The sequence below is a fragment of the Python bivittatus genome, unplaced genomic scaffold (assembly GCF_059951505.1).
Source record: "Python bivittatus isolate LINGU-HERP-01145 unplaced genomic scaffold, Pbiv_v1 ctg000700_np1212, whole genome shotgun sequence".
NCBI classification, from domain to species: Eukaryota; Metazoa; Chordata; class Lepidosauria; order Squamata; family Pythonidae; genus Python; species Python bivittatus.
The window spans coordinates 81,633,292-81,657,871 of NW_028277098.1; the positions used below are offsets into that span (position 1 = coordinate 81,633,292).

The 24,580-nt window shown below is 38.5% G+C and overlaps 1 protein-coding gene across 3 annotated transcripts in view; it reads left to right on the forward strand.

The window, feature by feature from the left end:
- PLCG1 (phospholipase C gamma 1) overlaps window positions 1-24,580 on the forward strand; it is a 93,634-nt gene that overhangs the window by 62,111 nt on the left and 6,943 nt on the right. For all 3 annotated transcript variants that reach the window (XM_088153515.1, XM_088153516.1, XM_088153517.1), the window contains exons 12-28: window positions 224-344; window positions 1,274-1,442; window positions 2,836-2,958; window positions 4,254-4,355; window positions 5,738-5,925; window positions 7,295-7,495; window positions 9,384-9,503; window positions 9,652-9,832; window positions 10,183-10,260; window positions 11,266-11,369; window positions 12,080-12,176; window positions 13,139-13,211; window positions 13,866-14,023; window positions 15,270-15,366; window positions 15,822-16,046; window positions 17,222-17,370; window positions 20,806-20,920. In XM_088153515.1, coding sequence (XP_088009641.1) covers window positions 224-344; window positions 1,274-1,442; window positions 2,836-2,958; window positions 4,254-4,355; window positions 5,738-5,925; window positions 7,295-7,495; window positions 9,384-9,503; window positions 9,652-9,832; window positions 10,183-10,260; window positions 11,266-11,369; window positions 12,080-12,176; window positions 13,139-13,211; window positions 13,866-14,023; window positions 15,270-15,366; window positions 15,822-16,046; window positions 17,222-17,370; window positions 20,806-20,920 — 2,301 coding nt within the window. The remainder of the gene's footprint in view (window positions 1-223; window positions 345-1,273; window positions 1,443-2,835; window positions 2,959-4,253; window positions 4,356-5,737; window positions 5,926-7,294; window positions 7,496-9,383; window positions 9,504-9,651; window positions 9,833-10,182; window positions 10,261-11,265; window positions 11,370-12,079; window positions 12,177-13,138; window positions 13,212-13,865; window positions 14,024-15,269; window positions 15,367-15,821; window positions 16,047-17,221; window positions 17,371-20,805; window positions 20,921-24,580) is intronic.

The following is a 24,580-nucleotide window of genomic DNA, read 5'->3' on the forward strand; positions in this document are numbered from 1 at the left end:
TATGTTCCCAAAATTGTTTTGAAATGCCTTTCTTTGCTGTACCACTTCTACTCCAGAGAAATAAGGAAATTATCTTCATTAAAATGTGTTCTACTTGGATTGTTAGATGACAAACAGCTGTTTATACTTGCCCTTGGATGCCTCTTGATTTCATCTAGGATTATTAATTCTTAACTTGCATTGATGAGCATTTAGTTATAATTTTAACTTGCTATCTTTTCAGTTGATTGCTGGGATGGTCCTGATGGGATGCCTGTGATTTATCATGGACACACATTAACTACAAAAATTAAATTTTCTGATGTTCTCACCACCATCAAGGAGCATGCTTTTGTGACTTCTGAGTAAGTAAAACACCAGTTGTGAAATCTTATCCTTTGGAAATTTGCCTTTCTCTAGCTCAGATACCTGAGCACTAAAGATTTCTTTCATGTGGACTCATACCTGTCTATAAATTATTGTTTCAGTGTCAGGCTGGAATATACGTATGTGAATGTTGCACTGCCATAATAGCAGGTAGTCTTACTCTAAATTAATGCAAATGATTATGCTTATGCAGAGGGATCTCTGTGTGTGTGTGTGTGTATTTCTGCACCAACAATGCAGGATTCTATAAAATCTTTACATTTGAGGCACATTTAATCTTATTTAATCATTAATTCTGCATTTTAAAAAAAATATGGCATATATACATTTTTGTAATCAAGAGTGGGGTATTAAAGTTGTGTAGAACACTGAAATTGTGTCTCTAGCTAGTAGAAGACTTTCTTCTTCAACTTCTTTGGTATGAAATTTGCTCCAGAAATTTCAGCAGGCATTTCAGGTATTTTTCTCACAACCCAGAAGATTAGAAACATGCACTCTTGAAAACAATATACTCTTGAACTGGGGGGGGGGGGGGGAACCTGGTATTTTATCTATTACTACATTAAGTGTATTTTCTATATTCCAAAAGAATCACAGTATCAGTGCCAACATTTGGTGTCTTTTGAATTGACACAGTAATGGGATTCTAAAACCTCAATTTCTTCCGTATTCCAGCGTTTGTTTCCAAAATGAAATGCTCAGTCTTATGGCTGTGGACTTGATCTTAAAGGGCGCATGCAGTGCTGGTAGAACTACAGTGATAGCTGAACAGATCTTATAGGAGTCATGTGATAATTCTTCAGGGAATTGATCTGAAAGCCCAATTAGGCAAAGCGATAACAGAATTAGGATTAGCACTAGTGTACTTATAATCATACTTACTCTTATTGATTTTGTTTCCTTTAAGTTATCCTGTTATCTTATCCATTGAAGACCATTGCAGCATTGCCCAGCAGAGGAATATGGCTCAGAACTTTAAGAAGGTCTTTGGGGACATGCTGCTAACCAAACCAGTAGATATCTCTGCTGATGGTCTGCCATCTCCAAACCAGCTGAAGAGGAAGATTCTCATAAAGGTAAGCTCTTTTTGTGGCCTTAGTGAATGTGGTCTATGAAAACAGTGATGTAGGCACTGATGTTTCTTAACCTCCCCCCACGCTACCCCCAATACCTTCCTGCAATTTATTTCAGAATACCTGCTCTTTAGAATCTAAACAATTGTTAATCTGCAGGAGCAGGAATGCTATAAATCTTGGCTTTGAACTAGGCATGTTTTGATTCACATGAGGCCTACAAAACTTCTATCAGCATTGCATTTTAACTATTAAGTAGGTGAGTGTGACATATTTATAACTGTCTTAGGAGAATAACCCCATACAAAAAACTTTCACAGCTATACTTCCTACATTGCAAATGAGATTAAAAAACAATGGTTCCCTTAGTTCTTAAGCCAGCCTTCCTTAACTTGGTGCTTTCAAGTTGTATTGGGACTGCAACTTACTGAATTCCTTAAATATGCTGGCAGAAATTCTGCCAAACGCATCAGAAAATCCAAACAGAAATTAAACGTTATGACTTTCAGGGAAAGATCTCTAGAGGACAGCATTTTTACAGTTTTCTAGAATACGCCTGATATTCTAGAACTTACAGTCTAGAAATGAATATCAGTACCAAATGAAATGTAGTGCCCACTCCCCAACCTGGAGACATGCTAATTTTATGTCTTCAACATTCCCACAGATCTTTTACCTCATAAGACCTTCCAAAGCCACTTCATTTTTTTTCCCACCACACTTTATCAGGGAAGTTTTCACTGGCTTAGAGTGTAAACTATTTTGTTGTTGGAGAAATTTCATATGTGGTTGCCATGAAAAAGCAGGTAACTCTAAGGGCATTTCCATACTGCCATTATTTCCACTGATCAGTCCCTCAAATGCAGTTAGAAGTCTTCACCATCACTAGCTTCAAAATGTTGAGAATTACATGAGCCGATCAGTTCTTCCTTGCAGCTGTCTGACAGAAGAGCTCAGAAATAACAGGGCCCTGCCATCCCTTCTGCATTTGCCCAGTAAGTTTTTTTTTTTTTAAAAAGTGATAGATATTTATAAAGGGGGAAATGTGAAGGGAAGATGCAGAGTCACCACAGTAACTGAACTGAGAGATTGACTTGAGACCAGAACCAAGAGGAGGGGTGAAGCAATTCCTGCCAAAGGAAAATCAGCCCATAAAAATTTCAGTATTACAAAGAAAAATGTTGTGTGTTCTTTCTCTCTCTCTCTCTCTCTCGGCAATTCCAGATGTGCTGCACCAAATCAGAAAGAAGTTGGCTCAGCTGGGAAATACAAATGACTCTAGGACCACAAAGGAGTGTAGTTAATTTGGCAGTGGAACAAAACACTCTGTCCTAATTCCAGTCTAGGTTTTTAGTATTTTGCTAAAAGAACCTGACATGTATATTTCTTGCTTCAGCACAAGAAACTGGCTGAGGGTAGTGCTTATGAAGAAGTACCATCATCTGCAGTGTATTCAGAGAATGACATCAGCAACTCAATAAAGAATGGAATTCTCTATCTCGAAGACCCAATCAACCACGTGGGTTTCTTTGTATTGTGTTATTATTACTTGGAGCTAGCTGATCTGTATGATCTTACCTAGGGTGCAGTTCTGGGGCTGCATACACACACCCCTCCTAGTCTGGGACTCAATTCCCCAGAAATTTCCAAAACTTGCTATAATTTGCATTATAATTTTAATACAGAGGTGCACAACTTTGAGGCCCCAGGGTTGACCATAGCCCCATAAATCCTTGCATATAATTCCCAGCGCTTACCAAATGTTACCAAATTGTAATTTTTTATGTGGCAGACAGGGCCACACTTAACTTTTGGACTGGGGATCAGTAGCATGCTGTTCCATATCTCTGGCCTGGGAAAAAATTATTCACTCCTGCTTTAATTTGACAGAAGGAGAAAATTATTAAATACATCTGATTTTTAAAATTATTTATATTATTATTGTGCCTTCAAATCAGTCTTGATTTCTGATGACTGCCTGTAGTTTTCTTGGCAGCCTTTTTTCTGAAGTGGCTTGCCAGCTCCTTCCTCCTAGGGCTGTGAGTGACTGGACCAAGGTCACCCAGCTGGCGTTGTGTTTAAGGCAGGACTAGAACTCACAGTCTCCTGGTTTCTAGTCCAGCGCCTTTAACCACTACACCAAATTGGTTCTCAATAGTCATATTAATTATATTTAATTACTTTAATGCTGTTGTGGCCATACTTCTTTGATTTCAACTCCACCCATTTGGACGCAGCTTGCAGTACTATTTGAAAGGGTGGCTCTTGGCCTGAAAAAGTCATGTACCATGATCATTTGATTCAATTTGTCAGGGATGCTGAAAATGCCAGCCTAGATAAAACAGAAAAGGAGTATGTGATTATGACATTTACACATATCTGGCTTGGTTATAAATTTAAATAATTTATGCCATCTCTCAACCCAGCCTATTCTGTATGGTGGTAGTTTGGACAGAAGATTGCAGGGGAGCGCTACTCAGGAGACTTAGAGGAAATTTTTCTACCTACAATTTCTGGGCCCATTGTTTAGAGATAGAAACAGTTTTGTATTTCCCTAGCTTTCAGATTTGCAAAACTTATTTGAGGAAAGTGTTAAACAACTCTCAGTATTAATATCAGCAAATCATTCTTTTGAATGAGCATTCCATTTTAACAACAATGCTTAGCAGTTAATTCATGAGAGCCTCAGGATAATGGGGTTTTTTTTCCTCCTGTTGTCATATAGAACCTTCATAATCCAGATTAGTGAATTTTATAGAGCCTTGAAAGAGACTATTCTAGGATCAACTTAATTACTGTTGTATGTTTTGACAGGACTGGAATCCCCATTATTTTGTCCTGACCAGCAGCAAGATCTATTACTCTGGAGAAACAACCAGTGATTTAGGAAATGAGGAGGAAGAGGAGCAAAAGGAGGTATGTGAAAGAAGTCATCCAAACATGGCTGAATCATAGGAATTTTCTGGTGGTAAGAACTGTTAAACAGTGGGTCATTCTACTTAGAAGAGTGGTAGACTCACCCTCTTTGAAGGTTTTCAAGCAGAGGCAGGATGATTTAGTGGATTTCTGCATTGACCAAGGGGTTGGACTAGATGGCCCATAAGGTCCCTTCCATTACATGTTCTCCATTTATATGATCTTGTGATATACTGGGAAGGGGTTGGACATCTTCATTCTTCTTAGTCTTTGAAGGGAAGAAATCTGGAAGAATCTGCTCTTTCTTGAATTGGAAGGAGCTGTCTGTTTAGTCTTACCCATCTTGAATCTCCTGTGGGAAGAATGTAACTTTGTAATGACAGTCCCACTCAACATTGATGAAGTTGAAAACTAGGACTAAGGTCAGTTTGGAAAGAGTTAGAAGAAGGGCACATTTATACTTTCTGCTTGCAGTAATGAAAGGGCTAAGAAGAAGGGGGTTGGAGGAGATTGTCTGGAATACATGTGCTTTGTAGAACTCTATGATGCTTCAGATTTGATTTGATTTTAAATAGTTGTTCAGAACATGCAGAACAAAGGCAGCACTTGTCTGAGACTTATTAAAACAGCTGTGCCTTTGTCCCAAGCATGCAGGGAGCCTTCCATGGCAGTTATGCAATCCTAGAAACAAATGCAGTTGCTTTTAATGACTCATTGATGGATACTGCATTCACACTCCTGTATGGTACAAACCAGCTCTTCCCAACTGAATCCAAAATTTTGCTGAGCCCTAATGCTTTGGATTTTGCTGGCTGGCTCTCCCACCGCTCAGGCTTGGAAACCTCATTCTCCTTTTTCTGGCACATTCATTAGAGGGGGGCTGCTTATGGGGATAAGAAAGAAGAGCCTCGGAGGGACATCCTTTGTTTCTGCTTTTGAAGAATGAAATGAAAGAACACTGGGGTACAGCACATAGCCAGAAACAATTATGGGGTACAGGACACAGCCAGAAACAATTATGAGTTATAAACATAAAATGCTATGTTATGCAACTTTCTAAAATAGTTTGCTGTTTGGTTTAAGTGAATTGTTTTCTGAAATGTTAACATTTCATGTTGCCTGGAGGCAAGAGATACATGATTTGAGCCTTTTTACATTTATCTGTTTGTTTATGCTCTGGTGCAATAGCAGAATAAAGAAATTTGGGGAAATTCAGGAGAGTCCTGGTTTCCTGTTGTGCTAAATCTTGGGTTTGGATAACTAGGAAAAGAGAGAGTGCTTTCCTTCCAAAGTAATAGAACTGTGTCTTTCTACCTTCCCATTCAGCCACTCTTGGTCTGTAGGCTACTAAATCAAGAGTTTCCTTTTCCTTTCCATGCCAGACAAGCAACAGCACTGAACTCCATTCCACTGAAAAGTGGTTCCATGGCAAGCTGGGAGCAGGGCGTGATGGGCGCCACATAGCAGAGAGGCTGTTAACCGAATATTGTGTAGACACTGGAGCCCCTGATGGCTCGTTCTTGGTGCGAGAAAGTGAGACCTTTGTTGGTGATTACACTCTTTCTTTCTGGTAAGAATCCCTTGGGCATGGAATCGTTACCCAAAATGCACAAATTCATAGATGGGGGAATAATACGATCATCAGCTTTGCATCTATGAGATCCAAAAAGTTTATGTCTGTTAGGGAAATAGTGCATTTGCATATTTGGCCTGGTTTAGGTAAGAATTGGGGAAGATGGCAAACAGGAGGATGTTTGCAAGCATATGCTGTTTTATTACCATTCTTGTTGCATTTTCAGTAGTATTTTCAGTATTTAAGCTTGTCTGGGTAATAAATAAGGACAGAGTCAACTACAACAGTAGTTCCCAACCTTTTACATTACTACATTGTTACTGAAAGCTTTTGCAGACTACAATGAAATAAGCCATTTTAAACTAAACAGATTTTATTCATAGGGAAAAGTAGAAGCAGTTTTATTTTGCAGAAGGTGGCTGAAGGGTACCTGTTTCTTATTGTAGTTTAAAAAAAAAAAAGGTTTCCATGCACGCACTCACAGCAGCAGGAGGATTTGCTTCTTCAGGATCCTCTGGGCCTTTTCTATAGGAAAAACAAAACAAAACATGAGGGCTAGAATAGGCAAGGTCAGAAACAGAGGGCCTGGATCCAAAGAAGCCTGTTAGGGTAACAGTCCACTGCTCCTCCTATGGAGAAATGACCAGCTCTCAGCTCACTAGGATGTGTGGGTGGGAGAAGGAGATTTAAGATTTGAACATTACATATATGGCTTCAGTCTTAAAATTTGCAGTTGTTGGTTTCTAATATGTTGGCTGTTGTAATATTGGTAATAAAACTAGCTTATCCAGAGTTGTGTTCTTGAATCTCTGCCTGCCAAGTTTTCTGAGTCAACAGTTGGTCTGGGTAGAGTTTGACAAAACAGTAGAAGCTACTACTTTCTGTTAGGGTGGGCAAGCTTTGCTGGTTTTCTCTTTTTAAAGTTCAGGTTGGGCCTTGCAGGGTTCACTCATAGTATATATGGCTACTTTATCCTCTTCCTTTGGGGAATATGAAATATGTTTTCAGCATTGCACCTGCTAATTCTTTGAGGAACCAGGAGAAGAACTCAGTGCAAGCAAGCGGAATAGGTCTCCTTCCCCCACTCCCCACTAAAGTTAAAGAAAGTACGGTATTGGATTACCAAATACGCAGCCTGCAGTCATTACCTGACTCATTCTCTCATGTTTATTTTCTGGCAGTATAATTAGTGTTGTTGGGCAAACATAATCCAGAATGAGACATTAAAGAAAAAATAAACTTAGGCTGCAACCCTAAATATATCTACTAGAAAGTAATGTGCACTGAGTATTATGGGTTTATTTCTGGATAAACATGTGTAGGGGAGCACAATTAATCCTTGTTTTGTTTTGTTTCTCCTACACAGGCGCAATGGGAAAGTGCAGCACTGCCGGATCCATTCCCGGCAGGATGCTGGCAGCCCCAAATTCTTCCTCACTGATAACCTGGTATTCAATAGCCTCTATGATCTCATTACTCATTATCAGCAAGTGCCACTCAGATGCAATGAATTTGAAATGAGGTTGACAGAACCTGTGCCACAGACAAATGCTCATGAGAGCAAAGAGTAAGCCAATGAAGAAGGAGTCTCTTACTTTCTGGTTTTATCTTCTTTCTCTCTTGGTTCATTCTACTTCCAGTCCACTCAACAATCCATTCTCTAGCAGATTACAAAGTTACTTAGTACAGTCAGAGTATCTTAAATCATTAAAAGGAAAAAAAAAATAAAACAATAAAATGCCGTTAATAAACAGCCCAGGAAAGAGAGAAAAGATAAAAATCAAACTCTGTCTGCTTGGTGCTGAAAGGATGTAAGGTTGGTGCCAGGCAAGTTTCTCTAGGAAAGATAGTCTATGAGTGATGTCTCACAATTGAGAAGGCCCTCTTTTTTGCAGCAACCTGTCTCATTTCATTTTTCCAGGACATGTAGACACACCTTCAAAGTTTATCAGAAACATAGAAATTCAAGTAAATGTTTTAATCCCCCAATTCTAATAGAATTCTGTCTGCAATTGTTAGTATGAGGAACAATTTGGAGTGCTGAAGCTTGAATTTAAAAGATTGAGTGAAGATTTTGAGTTTAAACCACTCTTCACTGCTCATTTTACGTCATTGATTGCATTGCCCTCCAGCATAGTGTTTTAATCTGCTTCGCTTCAGAAAAGAAAGTACATCTTTATAGTTTCATGCCATTTCGCCTGTTCTCAGCATGAACATTTCATTTCTTTCTTTAAATTAAATAAATACAGCTGGAGCATTCAGACCATTTGTTACAACTGAATTAATATAGAAAACAAACTGGTTCAAGTCAGCCTTAATTATTCTTGATAGCTTTTTAAAGTGATCTATTTATTCTGGTTTGTTAACTTCTTTGCACTGTTTCTATGCAGTTTAAAATTTATTATTTATTAATACCCAATGATTTTAATAAAATAAAATAAAATCTTTAATAAAACCTTACCATCTAATCAATTTGCAACAAGTTGGTGTCCTCCAGATGGGTTAGACTAGAGTGCCTGTCCTCTTAAGCAGCTGAGGCAGGCTAGCTGCAATCTAGAATATCTATCGCCATTTCTAGATTGATCACCATCTGAGATCTGGAAGAATTATCACCATTTCTAGTTTGCTTTGTTGGTTGTATTCACTGAAGCCATGATCATGGTAGAAAAATAATCTGATTTTCTCATACAGAATTGCCTATCCTAGTACTGGTATGACATAACTCTTGTTACTTATCTGCAGTTAAGAGTAAGCCATGGAATCATGCCTTTTTTCCTCCCTTTTGGTGTCTTAATTGTCCACCTCTCAACTGTCATCAATATCCTGTCATCTCACACAACCTCTAAATCTATGCTTGTGGTAACCAGGTTTTGCATGCCAGCTTGGAATTCTCGTTAACATTTTAACTATGTTTAATATTGGTGAAAATGTAATATTTTAGCATGTCTTTGTTGGAGTAAAGTCATAATCCAGGGCCTGCAGGAAAAGCCATATGTGGCCTGCTTCTGACTTTTTAACCAAGCGAGTTTTGCATCTCTACCAGAACTGAAAAAGAAAAAAGACTCGGCTTTTAATGTTGAATCCAGTAACTTTTGGCATCAAACATGTCTTAAAACCTACAGGGAAACAGTACAGCCTAGTGTCTGTCTCCTCCCTCCCTCCCTCCCTCCCTCCCTCCCTCTCTTTCTTTCTTTCTTTCTTTCTCTTTCTTTCTTTCTTTCTTTCTTTCTTTCTTTCTTTCTTTCTTTCTTTCTTTCTTTCTTTCTGTCTTTCTTTCTTTCGTTCTTTCCCTCCCTCCCTCCCTCCCTCCCTCTCCCTCTCTCTCTCTCTCTCCTTCTTTCCTTCTTCCTTCTTTCCTTCCTTCCTTCTTGAAGCAAAATTAATTTTAGCATCCAAGTATTTATCAGGAATTGCTGCCTAGGAAGCCACTTATATTATTGTATTTTTATTCCCAGATGGTACCATGCTAATCTCACCCGGAATTTGGCTGAGCACATGCTGATGAGGGTGCCCCGGGATGGGGCCTTTTTGGTGCGCAAGAGGAGTGAGTCAAACTCCTATGCAATCTCTTTTCGGTGAGTACATCATTCACCAAGTGCTGTGGATTAATTCTTATATCTGCATGACTGAACGAAATGTTAACTGCCTATGTGTAATATTCTTCAACCATTATCAAATGGTTATTTAGGAAATTAGTTGCTGGGCTAATATTTTGTCTTCCAGGGCTGAAGGGAAGATCAAGCACTGCCGAGTGCAGCAGGATGGCCAGACAATCATCTTGGGCAATTCAGAATTTGATAGCCTGGTGGATTTAATCAGTTATTATGAGAAACACCCATTGTACCGCAAGATGAAGTTGAGGTATCCAATTAATGAAGAAACACTGGAGAAGATTGGGACAGCAGTGAGTATGGCACTAGGTTTGCACTGGGTGGAGGCCAGTATCTTCCTTCTGGGTTGGAGTTAGGACCATACTTGGTGTTTTTAGAGTTTTGCTTCCTGGAAATGATAACCTTGTTGGAGGTTTTGTGGTACTGCCTAGATGGCCAAAAGACCTGATTTTTTTTTCTCCTAATCTGATAACTGCCCATGTTCCTCTCTCTGCAGAGGGATCACCATGGATTTATTCCTCCTGTATCCTGTTTTAGCTAATTAAATAATTCTGCCACATTTTGAACAGTTTTGTATACAGCCTTGCCTAAATAATTAACAAATGAAGTGTACAAAGGACTATATTGCATTTTTGTTCATTAGGAACCAGATTATGGTGCTCTATATGAAGGACGGAATCCAGGATTTTATGTGGAGGCCAACCCTATGCCAACCTTTAAGGTATTTTCCCTAACATCTTGGTTTATGTCTTGACTAGACTAATAAGTATTAGTGAATTTGTCTTTTAAGACCTTCTGGTGAGACTGGAAGAACACCCAGTTTTGGTGTAGATACCTATATGTTCTCACTGTCAGAGCTAATAATAGTATTGGATACAGTAGTTTTTGTTAAGAAATAGTGTGGGGGAATGTTAAACTCCCATTTCCAGCACTACAGTTTTGATTTGCATCAGACTTTTCCATTAATATTGTTTGTCAGAATTTTAAGAAACATGATATAAGTAGTTCCCAAGTTAAGAACGCTCAGTTTAAGGACGACCCATAGTTAAGAATGGAGCCTATTGTAGCAAAATTTGAGTTAAATATACAACGATTCAAATTAAATATACGATGGTTTGAGTTAATTACACAATACTACTTATACACTATTATACAATAATACTGTTCCAGCTTACATACAAATTCAACTTAAGGACAGACCTTGGGAACGGAACTCATTCTTAAACTGGGGACTACCTATATCCTAATTCTAACCTTAACCTGTAGTTTGCCTCTTAGTTCCTTGTGTGGCCAAATACAGTTGCGTTCTGAGATGGTTAAAAAAAAGAACAGCACAGTGAGATTTATCAGCTGGCAGAGGCAGGAATGAATGTGAATTATGTGCTGTAATTTCCCTAATCTTGTGAGGGAGGGTTTTAATAACTTTCCAAAATCCAAGAAATATAATGTAAAATAGCTCATTCACATATGTACATGTCATAATCACATTAATACAGCTTTGTTGGCTTTCTTACTGCAGATCTTGACACATCCCTTTCCAAATGTTAACTTTCTCTCTCTCTGTCTCTCTCTCTCATCCTGTCATAAGTAGGCAGAAAAAGATACCAAATCACAAGTGGATTCTTCTATCATTCCTTAGCAATAATTGCTTCACCTTCATGGATATTTACATCCATCCCAATTATTGCCATAGTTACCTGGCCTCATTCTTGTGCATTTCTTTTAGTGTGCTGTCAAAGCTTTGTTTGACTACAAAGCTCAGCGAGAAGATGAGCTCACCTTCACAAAAAATGCAATCATCCAGAATGTAGAAAAACAAGAAGGAGGCTGGTGGGTATTATCTACTGCTCTGAAGATGATGAAATCTTTCTAATGCTCTCCCAGAGAAGATTTGGTGATTTCTCCATCTCTAATATTAGTTTAAAGAAACTTTGCTTCATTATGTGATTTAAGCATGTAAAATAACCTTATATGACTTGGATGCATAGAGCTAAAGACATGTTTATCAACAGAGTCACATGTGTGCAGCTGCTAGACTATTGCCATACTCCTAAAAAGTAGCTAGGAGAGTTAAATTCAGTAAAAGGAAGTGATGGGCTTAGTTATTTCTTAACCTACCACTTCTGTTATTTCCTGTCCTGTGTATTGCATATCCCTTCCTAAAGATATCTTAATAATATTTGTCTTGATCCTTTTTGTGAATTACATGAGTTTCATGAATCTATTTCCGCTATTAAGCTTCAGGTTCAGGGTCACTTTAACTTGAGTTCAAACCATATTGGTAGAATAATGATTTTTCCTACACACAATAGAGCAGGAGTTCAGGATATTTTTTTTCTTTTGTCTGAGCGTTATCCTCTTCAGAAAGCCTGCTCTCTTCCCCTTCACTGTTGATGGTTCCTCTGCTTAATTAGTTTAGTTAGTTCTGCAGTTACGTTTAATTCCACCAGTTTCAATTCTGATAACTGCATTTGGTATGCAGTGTAACATTGCTATAGAATGTGTACATATTTGCATGAGCTTCTTTGAATTTTTCTCAGGTGGAGAGGAGACTATGGGGGTAAGAAGCAACTGTGGTTTCCCTCTAATTATGTAGAAGAAATAACTAGTCCAACTGGCCTGGAACCTGAGAGGGAGGTGAGTCCTTGTTTTGGAGACAGGGACAGAGAACTATAACCTTTCAAAGTCTCTTCTAAAAAAAAGCCAGCCTTCAGTCTGAGCATTAGCCTTGAAAGAAGGCTACCCTAAAGACCACATCCTTCTGTCTAAGGTTGCCCACCCAATCTTAATATGAGCAAACATCCCATCAATAACTGAGCTAGACGTAGCTCTGTCTCTCCTTGTCTGCTCTCAGATGGCTTCTGTTGTTTCTTTCTTTCTTTCTTTTTTGTTTTTCCTGGCCTTTTGCCCACAACTTTGTTTAGCTTTCTCTTCTTGCCATGCTTAACCACTTATTCTAAAGTATTTTGTGTGTTAAGTTCTCACTCTGATTCTTGATTGTTTTATCCTTATTGTATTATAGCCCCTACTGTGGATGGATGCTTGCTGTGGCAAACAGAGTAGAGATGCCTTTAGGAATGAATAATGCATGTATGGGTCAATTGCATGAATCATGTGCATGAATCAGAGGAGGATTTGAGCTAGAAGTGTTTTGCCCCTGTTAGTTATTTACCTTTATGTACCATCATTTAGAAACATAGGTTTTTCTAAATGAAGGGTAATTGTACCTAAGCTGTTTTCCCTCCAAACATCATAAAGATAATGATCACATTTATTTTACTGGCTTTCAGCATTTATTTATTATCCAGCTGATCCTTGCTACCCAGAAATTGCAGTGGGTGGGGGAAGATGCAGAAGCTGAATAGCAGCGGCTAGAAATAGAAGAGGGAGGGAGTGTCAGGGAATAATGAAGTGATAGTTAAGGTAAAGTAAAGCATTTTAATCATTTTGTAATATTTGTGCTTTTTATAAAATAAAATGCATTAATTTGAATAAGTATTATTCAAATTCTTCTGAAGTTCTGAAGTTCTGAAGTTTATATGACAGAGCAAACTACAGAATGTAAAATCTTAACTAATATGTTGTGATTTTGCTTCCAGCAACAGCTAGATGAAAACAGCCCCCTGGGAGATCTACTCAGAGGAGTATTGGATGTACCATCATGTCAGATTGGTAAGTCATGGAGGGAGAAGGGGAAAAAAAAAGTTTTATGCCCTGTTTCCCTAGAACTTTCTTTTTCATTAGTGTACAGTCTCTCAATAATGGTTTGTTCCAGCTAGATATGTAGCTAGATTAACATTAGTCTCCTATTCATGCAGATCCATCTTGTTTGTTAGATTTTAGAGAGCCCTGTAGATGCAAAACCAGTTTGGTCTTTAAATAAACATTTGTAAATGGATCACTGACAAATTGATCTTGTCTGCAGCCAGAACCATGTGCAAAAATAGAGTGACAGACCTGCACATACAAGATAGAGACCATGAGAAAAGGATAACAATATAAAGAATTTTAAAATGGTTCCTGTATCACAGAAGGGAATTTAAATTAGGGGCTAGATACTGATAAGTTCAAGCCTGCCTTTTTGAAAATGGCCCATTGTGATATGGATAACAAGAAATCAGGACAAAAATTACATATCTAATTTGCTGTTCTTTATTTCAACTCCTGAAAATTTTCTACTTGGTTGATGCTATTGAGAGGTTTTTTGGCTGAAACTCTGGCCTCAGTTTTAGACAATTACTCATCCTGGATAAGTTGATAGTTATGAAAATCTCATGACAATCTCCTATGATCTTATGTTTTTGTTCCCTGCTCATTTTGCCATAGCTATCCGCCCTGAGGGGAAGAACAACCGTATGTTTGTATTCTCCATTAGTATGGCTTCTGTCTCACGGTGGTCCCTGGATGTTGCAGCTGACACACATGAAGATCTGTTGGACTGGGTGAAGAAGATCCGTGAGGCAGCCCAAACTGCTGATGCAAGGGTAAAAGATGCTCTCTCTTAAAACCTTTTGATTCAAAGAGCCAAAAAGGAACTCCTATGAACTTCATTCAGGCCACAGTATGACGAGTATAAAGCTTCTTTCTCCAGATCAGTGTTTCTCAATCTCATTAGCTTTAAGCATGCTGGCTGGGGGAATTCTGGGAGTTGAGTCCACATGTTAGAGCTGATGAGGTTGAGAAACACTGCTCCAGATGTTGACCTTGAAAAAATAAACTGGTTCCATGGGCTGGACATAGCCCAGGGGAATTGCTTTATAGTTAGAAGCTCCACTTTTCACACTGAAAATCAGGTGGCATATTCAGCAAACCAGGACTAGGAATCCTATCTGAAACACCCATTATTCCAGCAGAAATTTCCAAATGGTGTTTGCCATGTCAAATGGAAAGAAGGTGGTTCGAAGGGGGGCGAGGAATGAAATGCTTTTGCTTCTCCCTGTCTGACATTTTTCACTTGATAGCATCTACACCTCTGCTTTGCAGCACAGAAGCATCTGCTGAGGTTTATTTTCTGTGTTTTGGTCTTCTATCAGCTCTAACTCCAAATGTGTCAGGCTGGTGGAAACTGGCACTCTGGATGTACAGTATCTTCAGGTGTCTATGTGTGGCTAGTTCCTTTTCCCATGATGAATTATATTCAGAAGTAAGAACTGGGAATAGTTATAAATACAGAACTTTCATCTGTCAAATTCTGTCCCAGATGTTGTGATTACTCCCTTTATTGAAATGACATATTAGAACATCTTATTCTTGCAAATGTCTTTTTTCAGTTTTGTAACCTGACAGGAGATTTTTTTCTCCTTTTTCTCAGTTGAAAATATTTATTTCAAAGAGACATGTAGGAATGGCACATAAACTCATAGGAGGTGAAGTCCAGTGCTTCTACTGTGGATCAAGTTAAGGAAGGCTGATTACAGAAATAGTAAAATAATAAATGGAACAGAAAAGTAAAATTTCATGTTCGTACTTTCTATCTTTGCCATTGACTGTTTCTCTGTTGTCTCTATCAAGGACTCTCTCAGTATATACTTGATGGGGGGGCGGGAGTATAAATAGAAAATAAATGGACAAAAAACCCATGAAAACTAACATTGTGTATGAAGTTAGCTAATGTTGCTGTTTCTCATTACTTATAATTGGACAAATTATGCAGTCAACTTTTGTACCAATTCCAATGCTTCTCATCCTTATCATGAGCCCTGAAATCATTTTTAACAATTATTTTGGAAGCTCTCTGAAGGGAAGATGATGGAACGGAGGAAAAAGATAGCCTTGGAGCTTTCAGAACTTGTAATCTACTGTCGTCCTGTTCCCTTTGATGAAGAAAGTAAGTATTCATGACTCTTGACATAGATTACCAGATTATCCCAAAATCTAATGATTGGTGAGCATTGTGATTTAAAAATTAATTGTATTAGCAGACTGACAGTTGTTTATTTTTGTCCCAATGTGACTGCTAAAACTCTCATGTGTATTTTAATGTTATTTGATAGCAATTGTGGAAAAATACAAAAAATAATTCTAGAACTAAAATGAATGGGCTCTTTCAAGTTTATTTGTTTTGAGATATTGTATCAAAGTCTTACAATCATTGCAAAATTGCATTTTTTCAGTATTTTTGGACATATTTTCATTACTCTAATTTTCCTGACTAATTGACTTTTAAAAAATACACTCTATTAAAGAAAAATACATCTCATTAAAGCTTTTTTTTTAACCTTCTCATTCATTCTGTGTGGAATTAAGATTATTGTAGATTGGCATCTCCCTTTTTCTCTACAGAAATTGGCACAGAAAGAGCCTGCTACAGAGATATGTCATCTTTTCCTGAAACCAAAGCAGAAAAGTATGTCAATAAGATCAAAGGGAAGAAATTTTTGCAGTACAACCGGCTACAGCTTTCCCGCATCTACCCTAAAGGACAGCGCCTTGACTCTTCTAACTATGATCCCCTTCCTATGTGGATCTGTGGCAGCCAGTTGGTGGCACTCAACTTTCAAACACCAGGTGAGGCCAACTCTTCACTTGATATTTTATTGTGGTGACTTTGGCTTATGGCAGGAGTGGGCAATATGTGTCCCTCCAGAAGTTGTTGAATTTAAGTCCTAGCAGCCTTGGCCACTGTGGCCATTGTTAAGCGATGCTAGGAGCTGTAGTTCAGCAATGCTTGGAGGGCCACACTTTGACCATCATGGCAAACACGAAGACATTCAATATAATACTTAAGATTTTTATGTTCTGCGTCCCAGTCCCTCAGGAGTATTATTATCACAGACCACAAGAGTGAGCCTTCTCCATTGGTGCCCACTTTTTCTAGAAGAGCACATCCTCTGAGATCAGAACAATCCCAACCCTGCTGTGTTTTCCAATGGCCATTAAGACCTGGGTCTTTGGAAGGTCCCTTTGAGAATGATTTGAGTCTTTGTTCCACTTGTGTATTGCCCACTGGATTATGTGCCTGTCCAATTTTGTTGCGTACTATTGTATTGTATTTTTTCTGTCTTTTTAAAAACTGTTTTATTGTATTTGGAATTGTAAGCCACTCAATCATTTTCAATTGGAGCAGCATATAAACCTCAGTAAGTTAGTAAATCAATCAATAAATAAATACTACCGCCAACAATCTTTTTTGTTTACTTATGATTTGGAAAGGGCTATTTTTTATTTTAGTTTTATATACTAATAAAGCTAGAATGTATTAATAAAAAAAACATTCCCCCTGTTTTATAAGAACTGCGTGTGCTTCAAGGAGAAAATAAAAGATTGATTCATAAATAATTGGCTATAGCAGAGCACATGAGCCTCTTTCTTTCCTACGACTATGCTAGAAGAACAAGAAAGTCAAGGTAGGTAAGTTCATCCTAAACTGATAAAGCCTTAAAGAACATAAATGTTGGCTTCTTAAAAGTATTAATACTTTTTCCATTATAATGAGCTCTTTCCTAATAAAAAAGCTGCTGCAGAGACTTCAAGTAATTAGCAGTATTGTGATTAAATATTTTCACTGGCTAAAAAAAATAATACTTTAGTGCATGGAGAATTGCACTCAGGATTTATGAGCCGGGTAGCAAACGCTGAATTTTAGGAAGACCCTCATTCAAACATAAGGCACTGTAATGTTTTACTGAATTGCACTGGTACTGGGATGTTTGTCATCAAAATAAATGCCTGTGTTTTTGCAGACAAGCCAATGCAGATGAATCAGGCTCTATTCATGTCTGGAGGCCGATGTGGCTTTGTGTTGCAACCAGCCAACATGCGGGATGATCCCTTCGATCCCTTTGACAAGAACACTCTGCGTGGAATGGTACCACTTTCCATCTCCATTGAGGTTGGTGCTTTATTCTCATCCAAGCGCCCACTAGAAAGCACTCTTATTTTGACTTTTTTATGGTTGGGTGTGTCTCTTTTCTCTGTTTTCTCCCTGTGGCCTGGAGCTTCAAAACATTGCTTCCTTATAAGATAAGATGTGTGTTTTTCAGTTCATGGGACCTTTGTAATTCATCCAGCTTTCACTTTTTAAAACCACATATTCTGTTTGAAAAGATGTATATGCTACTAAATTTCTAACATCATTTTGAAATACTAAGCCAAATTTTATCATAAGAGATGGCAACATTCACTTCCTGCTTTAAACTACCAGTTGTTTCTTATTATGTATAAATTCTGAATTTGGTTTAAACTGATTTGTTGAAACATACTACGATAACAGAAGGCATGATTTATTGTTTACTTGTTTTTATAAATAATACTAATTTCCATCTGTCCTTATTAAGGTGTAGCAGTATACCATAGTTCAAAAATAGATGCAGATGCCTTTGATCTCCACAACTATGCCGGAGGCGGAGATGTACAAAGGAATATGTTGTTGCCCAAGCTCAAGATTTACCCAGATTCATTTTTGTTACACTAAACATAGCATTACATCAAGAATGGCATCAGCTTCCAATTGTTTTCAGGAATATGTGTTTACAGGGTATTGATTGGTTTAAGCTAAACCTTATTTGAAAATTCTTAAGCGCTTAAGGACTTTAGAGCCACAGTTATATATGCCTATTCAAAAGAAAATCTCACTGCGTTTTTCTTCTAGGATTATTTCCTAAGAATACTTGGGGACACTAAAGTGTCAGTCTAAAAGAGCAATCCTAGTGCACATGGCATTGATACTGTGATGAGCAAAAGTAATTTCTGTTTGGTAAATATCTTATTATCTGGAGCTGATTTTAATCAGCAGCCAATGCTAATGGAGGTATCACATGAGCAAACCCAGGCATGCTGCTAGCTAGTTAGCAGTTATCAGTAGATGTAGAATTTATACATAATAAGAAACAACTGGTATCAGTAGAAGTAAGAGAAGACCACTCTGCCACTTTTCCCATCGTGGTATTGGGTGTAACTTGAGCTTGTACCTGTGTTCAGTTGTATACACTGCCACCACCAACAGCTTACGGTTTCAGTTGAGTCAAGATCTTCTGGGCCAAATTTCTTTCCCAGAGTTCCTATCCTGACCTTCCTCTGCCTAAGCTCCTCTCTACCAACCACCCCTGAATTCTCTCACCTAAGTCTGCTACCAAACTCCATCCTCACCCATACTCCCATCATCGTGGCATTCCCCATCTCTCTTTGCTGTCTCCTCGCTTTCTCTGTGTTCCTCTTCCCCCCACCCACTTTTCTGTCTCTCTCTTCTCCTTCTTTAACATTCAACTCCATTTCTCCTTAAAAATCAAACATTCCCCACTCCAGAAGCAGTTGTGGCTTAACAAATAAACTGTATCAGTTTTTCCCTTAATCATGTTCAGTTCACCTACTACCTAAACTAAGCTCTCCTCACATGGGCCCTTCTCATGCAGTATGAATAGTTGTAAGAGTGCTTCCCATTAGCTGAATTAAGTTTTACTATACGCTATTGTTTTAAAAAAAGTTATGCTAAAGGAACTTGAGCTCAACTTTGTGAAGTACATTGTTTTAGGCATAAAGTTAAAAAAGCCCAGATTCAAGCATAAAATATTGTCAGTCATACAGCTGGAAGGGATGACCTTTACTCAGCAACATTGGCATTTACAGATTGGAAATCACACTACTCAAAGACAGACTAAAAATGAACATACTAATTTCATGTTGTTTCTGTAATTACTATTATTACCATTATTAAAAATCATTTTATTTTTAGATCACTCTTCATTTCAGAGGAGTTATTTACAAGAGAACAATAAAAGTAGTGTTTTGAAACAAAGCACAATAAAATGAAAAATCTTCAAAATAATAAATGAAAATGAAGTTCCTTTTGAAAGACAAGCTGTTCGGTTGTAGCCTAGCTGCTAGCACCTAGGTGAACAAGTGCATCTGTAATTGGCTCCTGAAAGGAGATAGTCCACTGGGCTGGCTGAACTTCACTTGAGGGAAAACATTCCATAGGTGGCATCCTTTGGCTGTGTTGGCTATGTTTACTTCAGCTCAAATAGCCATAAGTTTAATAACAGTGATATGCTTTCTAGGGCATGCAGAAAACTGAAAATATGTTCAACTTTGAATCTGAAACAAACGGTCACATTCTGGAAGTTCTACCAAACTGTTTCAGGACAGGTCTGCTTTAGCAGAAATCAAACTCAGAACATTTTAACGGTTCCGTTGTTCTGGCCAAAAGAAAATCCAGAGGGATCTGGTTTTACAGGGCAAGTAATGGACATCACCCCTTTTTCTCTCCTCTTCGTCCACATCTTACCATGTGTCATATCCCACAGGATATATCTTATCTGAAGTCCCACATTACTTGCCCCACACCTGATCTTCCCAACCCCTTTCCTTCCTTACCTCCCCTGCCTCCTCTTAACCACTGCACTATCCACAGTCACAGTTGCCAAGGAAATCCCCCAGTCTTGCCTTTTTCTGCTCTTATACCACCCCCACTACAATTTCTATCTAAAACAAACTTGTTTTGTTCCACGTGGATCAAAACCCCTGAAAATGAATGTTTCGGATTAGACCCACAACCACCTGTTCTCTGCATAGAATATTGTGGCTCCCTGGTATAAGTATTAGTCTTTCTTAGACCAGTGTGTTGAGCAATCCTCTAGTGAGAGAGAACTGAAACAGTATTTGCTATCTGGCCAAGCATTTTCTAACAAAAACCTGTTTGAAACAGGCAATAAATGAGCAAAACAGTCACTGGAACTGCTATTGAGAAATCATTCTCTGAGGGAGACAGTTTACAATATACAAACCTCCTACCCGTAGGTGGCTCCCTTTGTTTAGAAATCCAGTTTGATTAATTTTGTGCAGGGATTTATTTGTGTGTGTGTGTGTCACCTACTCCATGGATTCTAGGCAGTTTAAAATGTACAAGATACAGACAACCACTACACACTCCTCAGACGTTTTTTGTTTTTGATAGGAATTGTACTGTTTATTGTAGGTGAGAATGACTTGCTGCTCTTGAGATGTATTTTGCTCCTTGTATTTGGCATATTGGCTGGAGATGATGGGAAATGAAGACCAAACGGAATGCCTACCCCTATGATTCTGGAATCATTATTCTAGGATAATTAAGAACAAAATGGGAGCAAACAAAAGGACTTCTGAATCCTCTCTAGCATTGCTGATACAGCACAGAAGGGAATGATACTGATATTAAAGTTTTCTCAAGGGAGTAGCCTTTAGGTAGTAGATAACTGCATCAGTTGGCTGCAGTCTCTGTATCCATTTGGCTTGATATACTAGAAATCTGTCTAATGGTATGATTTTTCTTCCTTCAATGTGTCTTGTCCAGGTTCTAGGGGCACGGCATCTTCCCAAAAATGGAAGGGGAATCGTCTGTCCATTTGTAGAGATTGAGGTATCTGGAGCAGATTATGACAGTGCAAAACAGAAGACCGAGATGGTGGGTGAGTACCTGGCCCTGCTATTCCAATTTCAGACCTTGTTTCCAAAGATGTCAGCATTATTTAATGCCTCCTATCTTAGGATAGCAATTGAGAACATCCCCTCCTCTCCTTCTCTCCTGTCACTTTTAAAAATCAGCTTCTTTGTCAGACTGGTATAGAGTTGATCTCACACTGGGGTTACCGTATTTATCGGCCTATAACACGCACAGGCATACAACATGCACCTTAATTTTAAGAAGGAAGTTTGAGTAAAAAAAACTTAACTTTAAAATAAATGACTTGGAAGCATAATAAAGGGAGCTCTGAACTTTCTGTTTATTAATATTTATACCACTTATAAGGCAAATACGTAACATGAAAAAAAAAGCACCTCTTTGAAGGAAGAAAATGGGTGCTCCCTATCGCTCACACAAGCACCTGAGCTCCGCAGAGCAGGAGGTGAACATGGGCGAGTGAGCGAAAACTGGCACTCCCTATCTTGCGTGAGCAAAAACCAGCGCTCCCCATCTCACGCGAGTGAAAACCGCGCTCCCCAGCAGTCGCGCAAGCAAAAACCTGCGCTACCCATCTCCAACGAACGCTGGGGAGCACCAGTTTTCGCTCACACAAGATGGGGAGTGCCGGTTTTCACTCACTCACTTGCCCACACTCGCCTCCTGCTCTGCAGAGCTCAGGCTCTCTGGGGAGCACCGGTTTTCGCTCACGCGAGATGGGGAGTGGTGGTTTTCGCTCACACGAGCACTGGGGAACAGCAGTTTTCGCTCACTCACCTCTCACCTCCAGAGCTGCCCCGGTTACAGCCCTGGCTCAAATGAAGGCGCCACTCTCCCAGTCCTGCTGCTTGAGTATTGGAGTATAATACGCAGCTAGGATTTCAGCCCCAAATTTTAAGGAAAAAAGTGCACGTTGTACACCGATAAATACGGTATGTCCTGTTGCTCTCCCTCATCTCTGTTTTTCTCAGGTCTTTTCTGATTGAAGTGTGAAAAAAGCTCGCAAAGGTTTGCTGTATTTGTGGGCAGTTAATCTCAAATTTACTGTAGGGCCCTTGATGTGGCGAGAAGTGTTTCCTGTTCACTGAATAGCTGCAAATAATTCTGGGCAGACGATGGAGAGCTACTTTCTATTTTGATGCTAACCGTGGAAGTGTAGACCACGGCAGAGATAAACCTGTAGAACTATAGATTACTTAACATGCGTTACATTAGAGAGAGCAAGAGCAGATGTAATATCTTTTTTGTTCTGAATTATGCATTGTAGAGTTGGAAGAGGCCATTTAAACTGGAGCAGATGTTTGAACTAAACTAAAATTGTATATGTAAAAAGTTTTCAGAGCGTAAATTATTTTGCATGCAGAAAAATGCCAACTTTGGTATCATAACCAAGCAAGCGTCAGCTTTTCTGTAGTCGACAATCTCTCTCCTACTGACCTCAGAACAATTTGTTTTTCTACGTGCATATATTATTTAGTTACTGTAGTTACTCAAACTGCAACAAATTGAACTTGTTTGCATTTAGGTTTTATGAGTTTGGATTCTTTACCTCTTTGGCTAGCTTTTATTTTATTTTTTTAATTCTGTCCTTCATTAACTTGTCCTTCTTGTCTAACCAACAATTGGAGAACTTCTCAGATTTGTAGAAAATTTCAATCAGGAAGTGACTAAAAGATGAATGTTGTTGTTAGATAGCACTTGTTCTGGATGATGTTAATGTGGGTGTTCCACTCTGAAGATTCCTCTGTCTTCAGGCATCATCTGACTGTTTCCAGGATACTGGCTTGCTATTACTAATTAGATTATGCAGTTCAAGGAGTCTAGATATCTTACCATAAGAACAAAAGAAAAACACAGTATGATGATACCCAAAAGTAAACAAGACCAGCACTTTGTTTCCATAGTGGTCAACCACTGATTGTGGGAATTCCAGAAGCAGGATATTAGGACAATACTGTAGTATTTTCCCACTTCTTTATCATAGTGAATGATACTGAGTGGATGTAGCCTTCAATAATAGTGGTAATATATATCCATTGTGACTAGCAAGTTTTTACCATTAATTTATCTAATCCTTTTTAAAGGTTTCCATGTTCCTGGCCACCACAACTTCTTATGGTTGCAAATGTAAAATGCAGTATTTTTATTTGTTCAGTATGCAGTAAAAGGGCTGAACAAAGATTTTCTTGGAATGAATTAAACTTTAAGATATCTTTTTTTGGAAAAAATAATCTAATAAACTAAAGATCATGTGTACTTTTCTATTAGCTTATGCTTCTTGCCATTTTTAGAATTGTTCTTTTTAAAATTTGTAATGCCATGTAAATCTGACTTCCTTAAAGGCATGAAATGCTTTCTGTTTAGTGGCATTCTGCACTCTTAGGATTTCCTCTGTATGCATCCATGATGTGTAAGAAGGCTTGTTCCCAGTGTTTTATTTTTATCCTTTTTACAAAAGGATTGGGACTTAGAAAAGAAGGGAGAAGTGTTAGTGAACAGGCTTGTATAAATTTATCAACAGATGCTTGTGTATTTGAGTGTTTCAGAATGGCTGGAAAAAAGAATCTCAAAGGTTTTGTCTGGAGTTTATATCTGTACCCAGATTCTTCACATGTTTTTGTTTTTGTTGCTTACCTCCATTTAAATCAGTGTACATCAGATGTAAAGCAGTTTGACTGCTGCGTGGTTTTCTTTTATTCCAGACATGGGTGTTTCTATCTCAAGTTTCTAAACAGTTGATGTCCCTTCAGTTAATTGAGATGTTACGGTAATTCAGATTTAGCCTATATATTGTGTGAGACATTCCCAGATTTAAGGAATAAGTTTATACAGCCCTAGCCAACAAATTAAATCTTTGTGATTGCTGTGTTTCTTTGTAATAAGACAGTGGAGTCTTTAATACCATCCTCTGAGGAATGAGAAGTGAGAAAAACAGCTGTTGACAATAACTGCAGTAAATGTGTCAACCCCTGCCTTTTCAGCTTTACTACATCCGAGAGCCAGTGTAGTTCCAGGGGATATGTCACGTGGGATTTGGGCCTGAAAGGCCAGATTTAGGATTCCAGCTCAGCCATGAACACAGCTGGATAGGTTTGTGCAGTCTTAGGCAGCTGCACTGCTTTCCCCCAATAAAAACCAGCTCTAGTGTGGGATAGAAACTTAGTTTTAAAACTAGCTCAGCCTGGAATACACATCTAGGGACAGGGTGGAAGCTTTCTCCCACCAGGAATTCTTACACTCCAAACAATAACCTGTATCTCCCAGCTGCAATTTTCCAGTGGGTTGCATTCCTGTCACCTCTAATGGAAGTTAATGCCTCCCGTTGGTTTGCATAATATAAGATAAATAGAAAGTTTGTATAGGGCCCTGGAAGAAGAACAGAACCAAAGGAAGGCCCTGCTCAAAGTGGGTTATGTCCTCCTCTAGTTCCACTGACAGCAATTTCTAATCATGTCCTTTGGGAGGGATTATTATCATCACTTTAGAAGGGGTGCCCGTTTGTTTCCACTTTCTCACATAATCAACCAGTTGCTTCAGATTGTCACTTTTAATAATAGTGACTGAATTCACCCAAATTTAACTTCAAAATACCATTAATCTTTGCCTCTTAAATATTAAGGAAGGAGAAGGACTATGATGTACTTGTCAGGTTCAAAGCTGGTGCTCT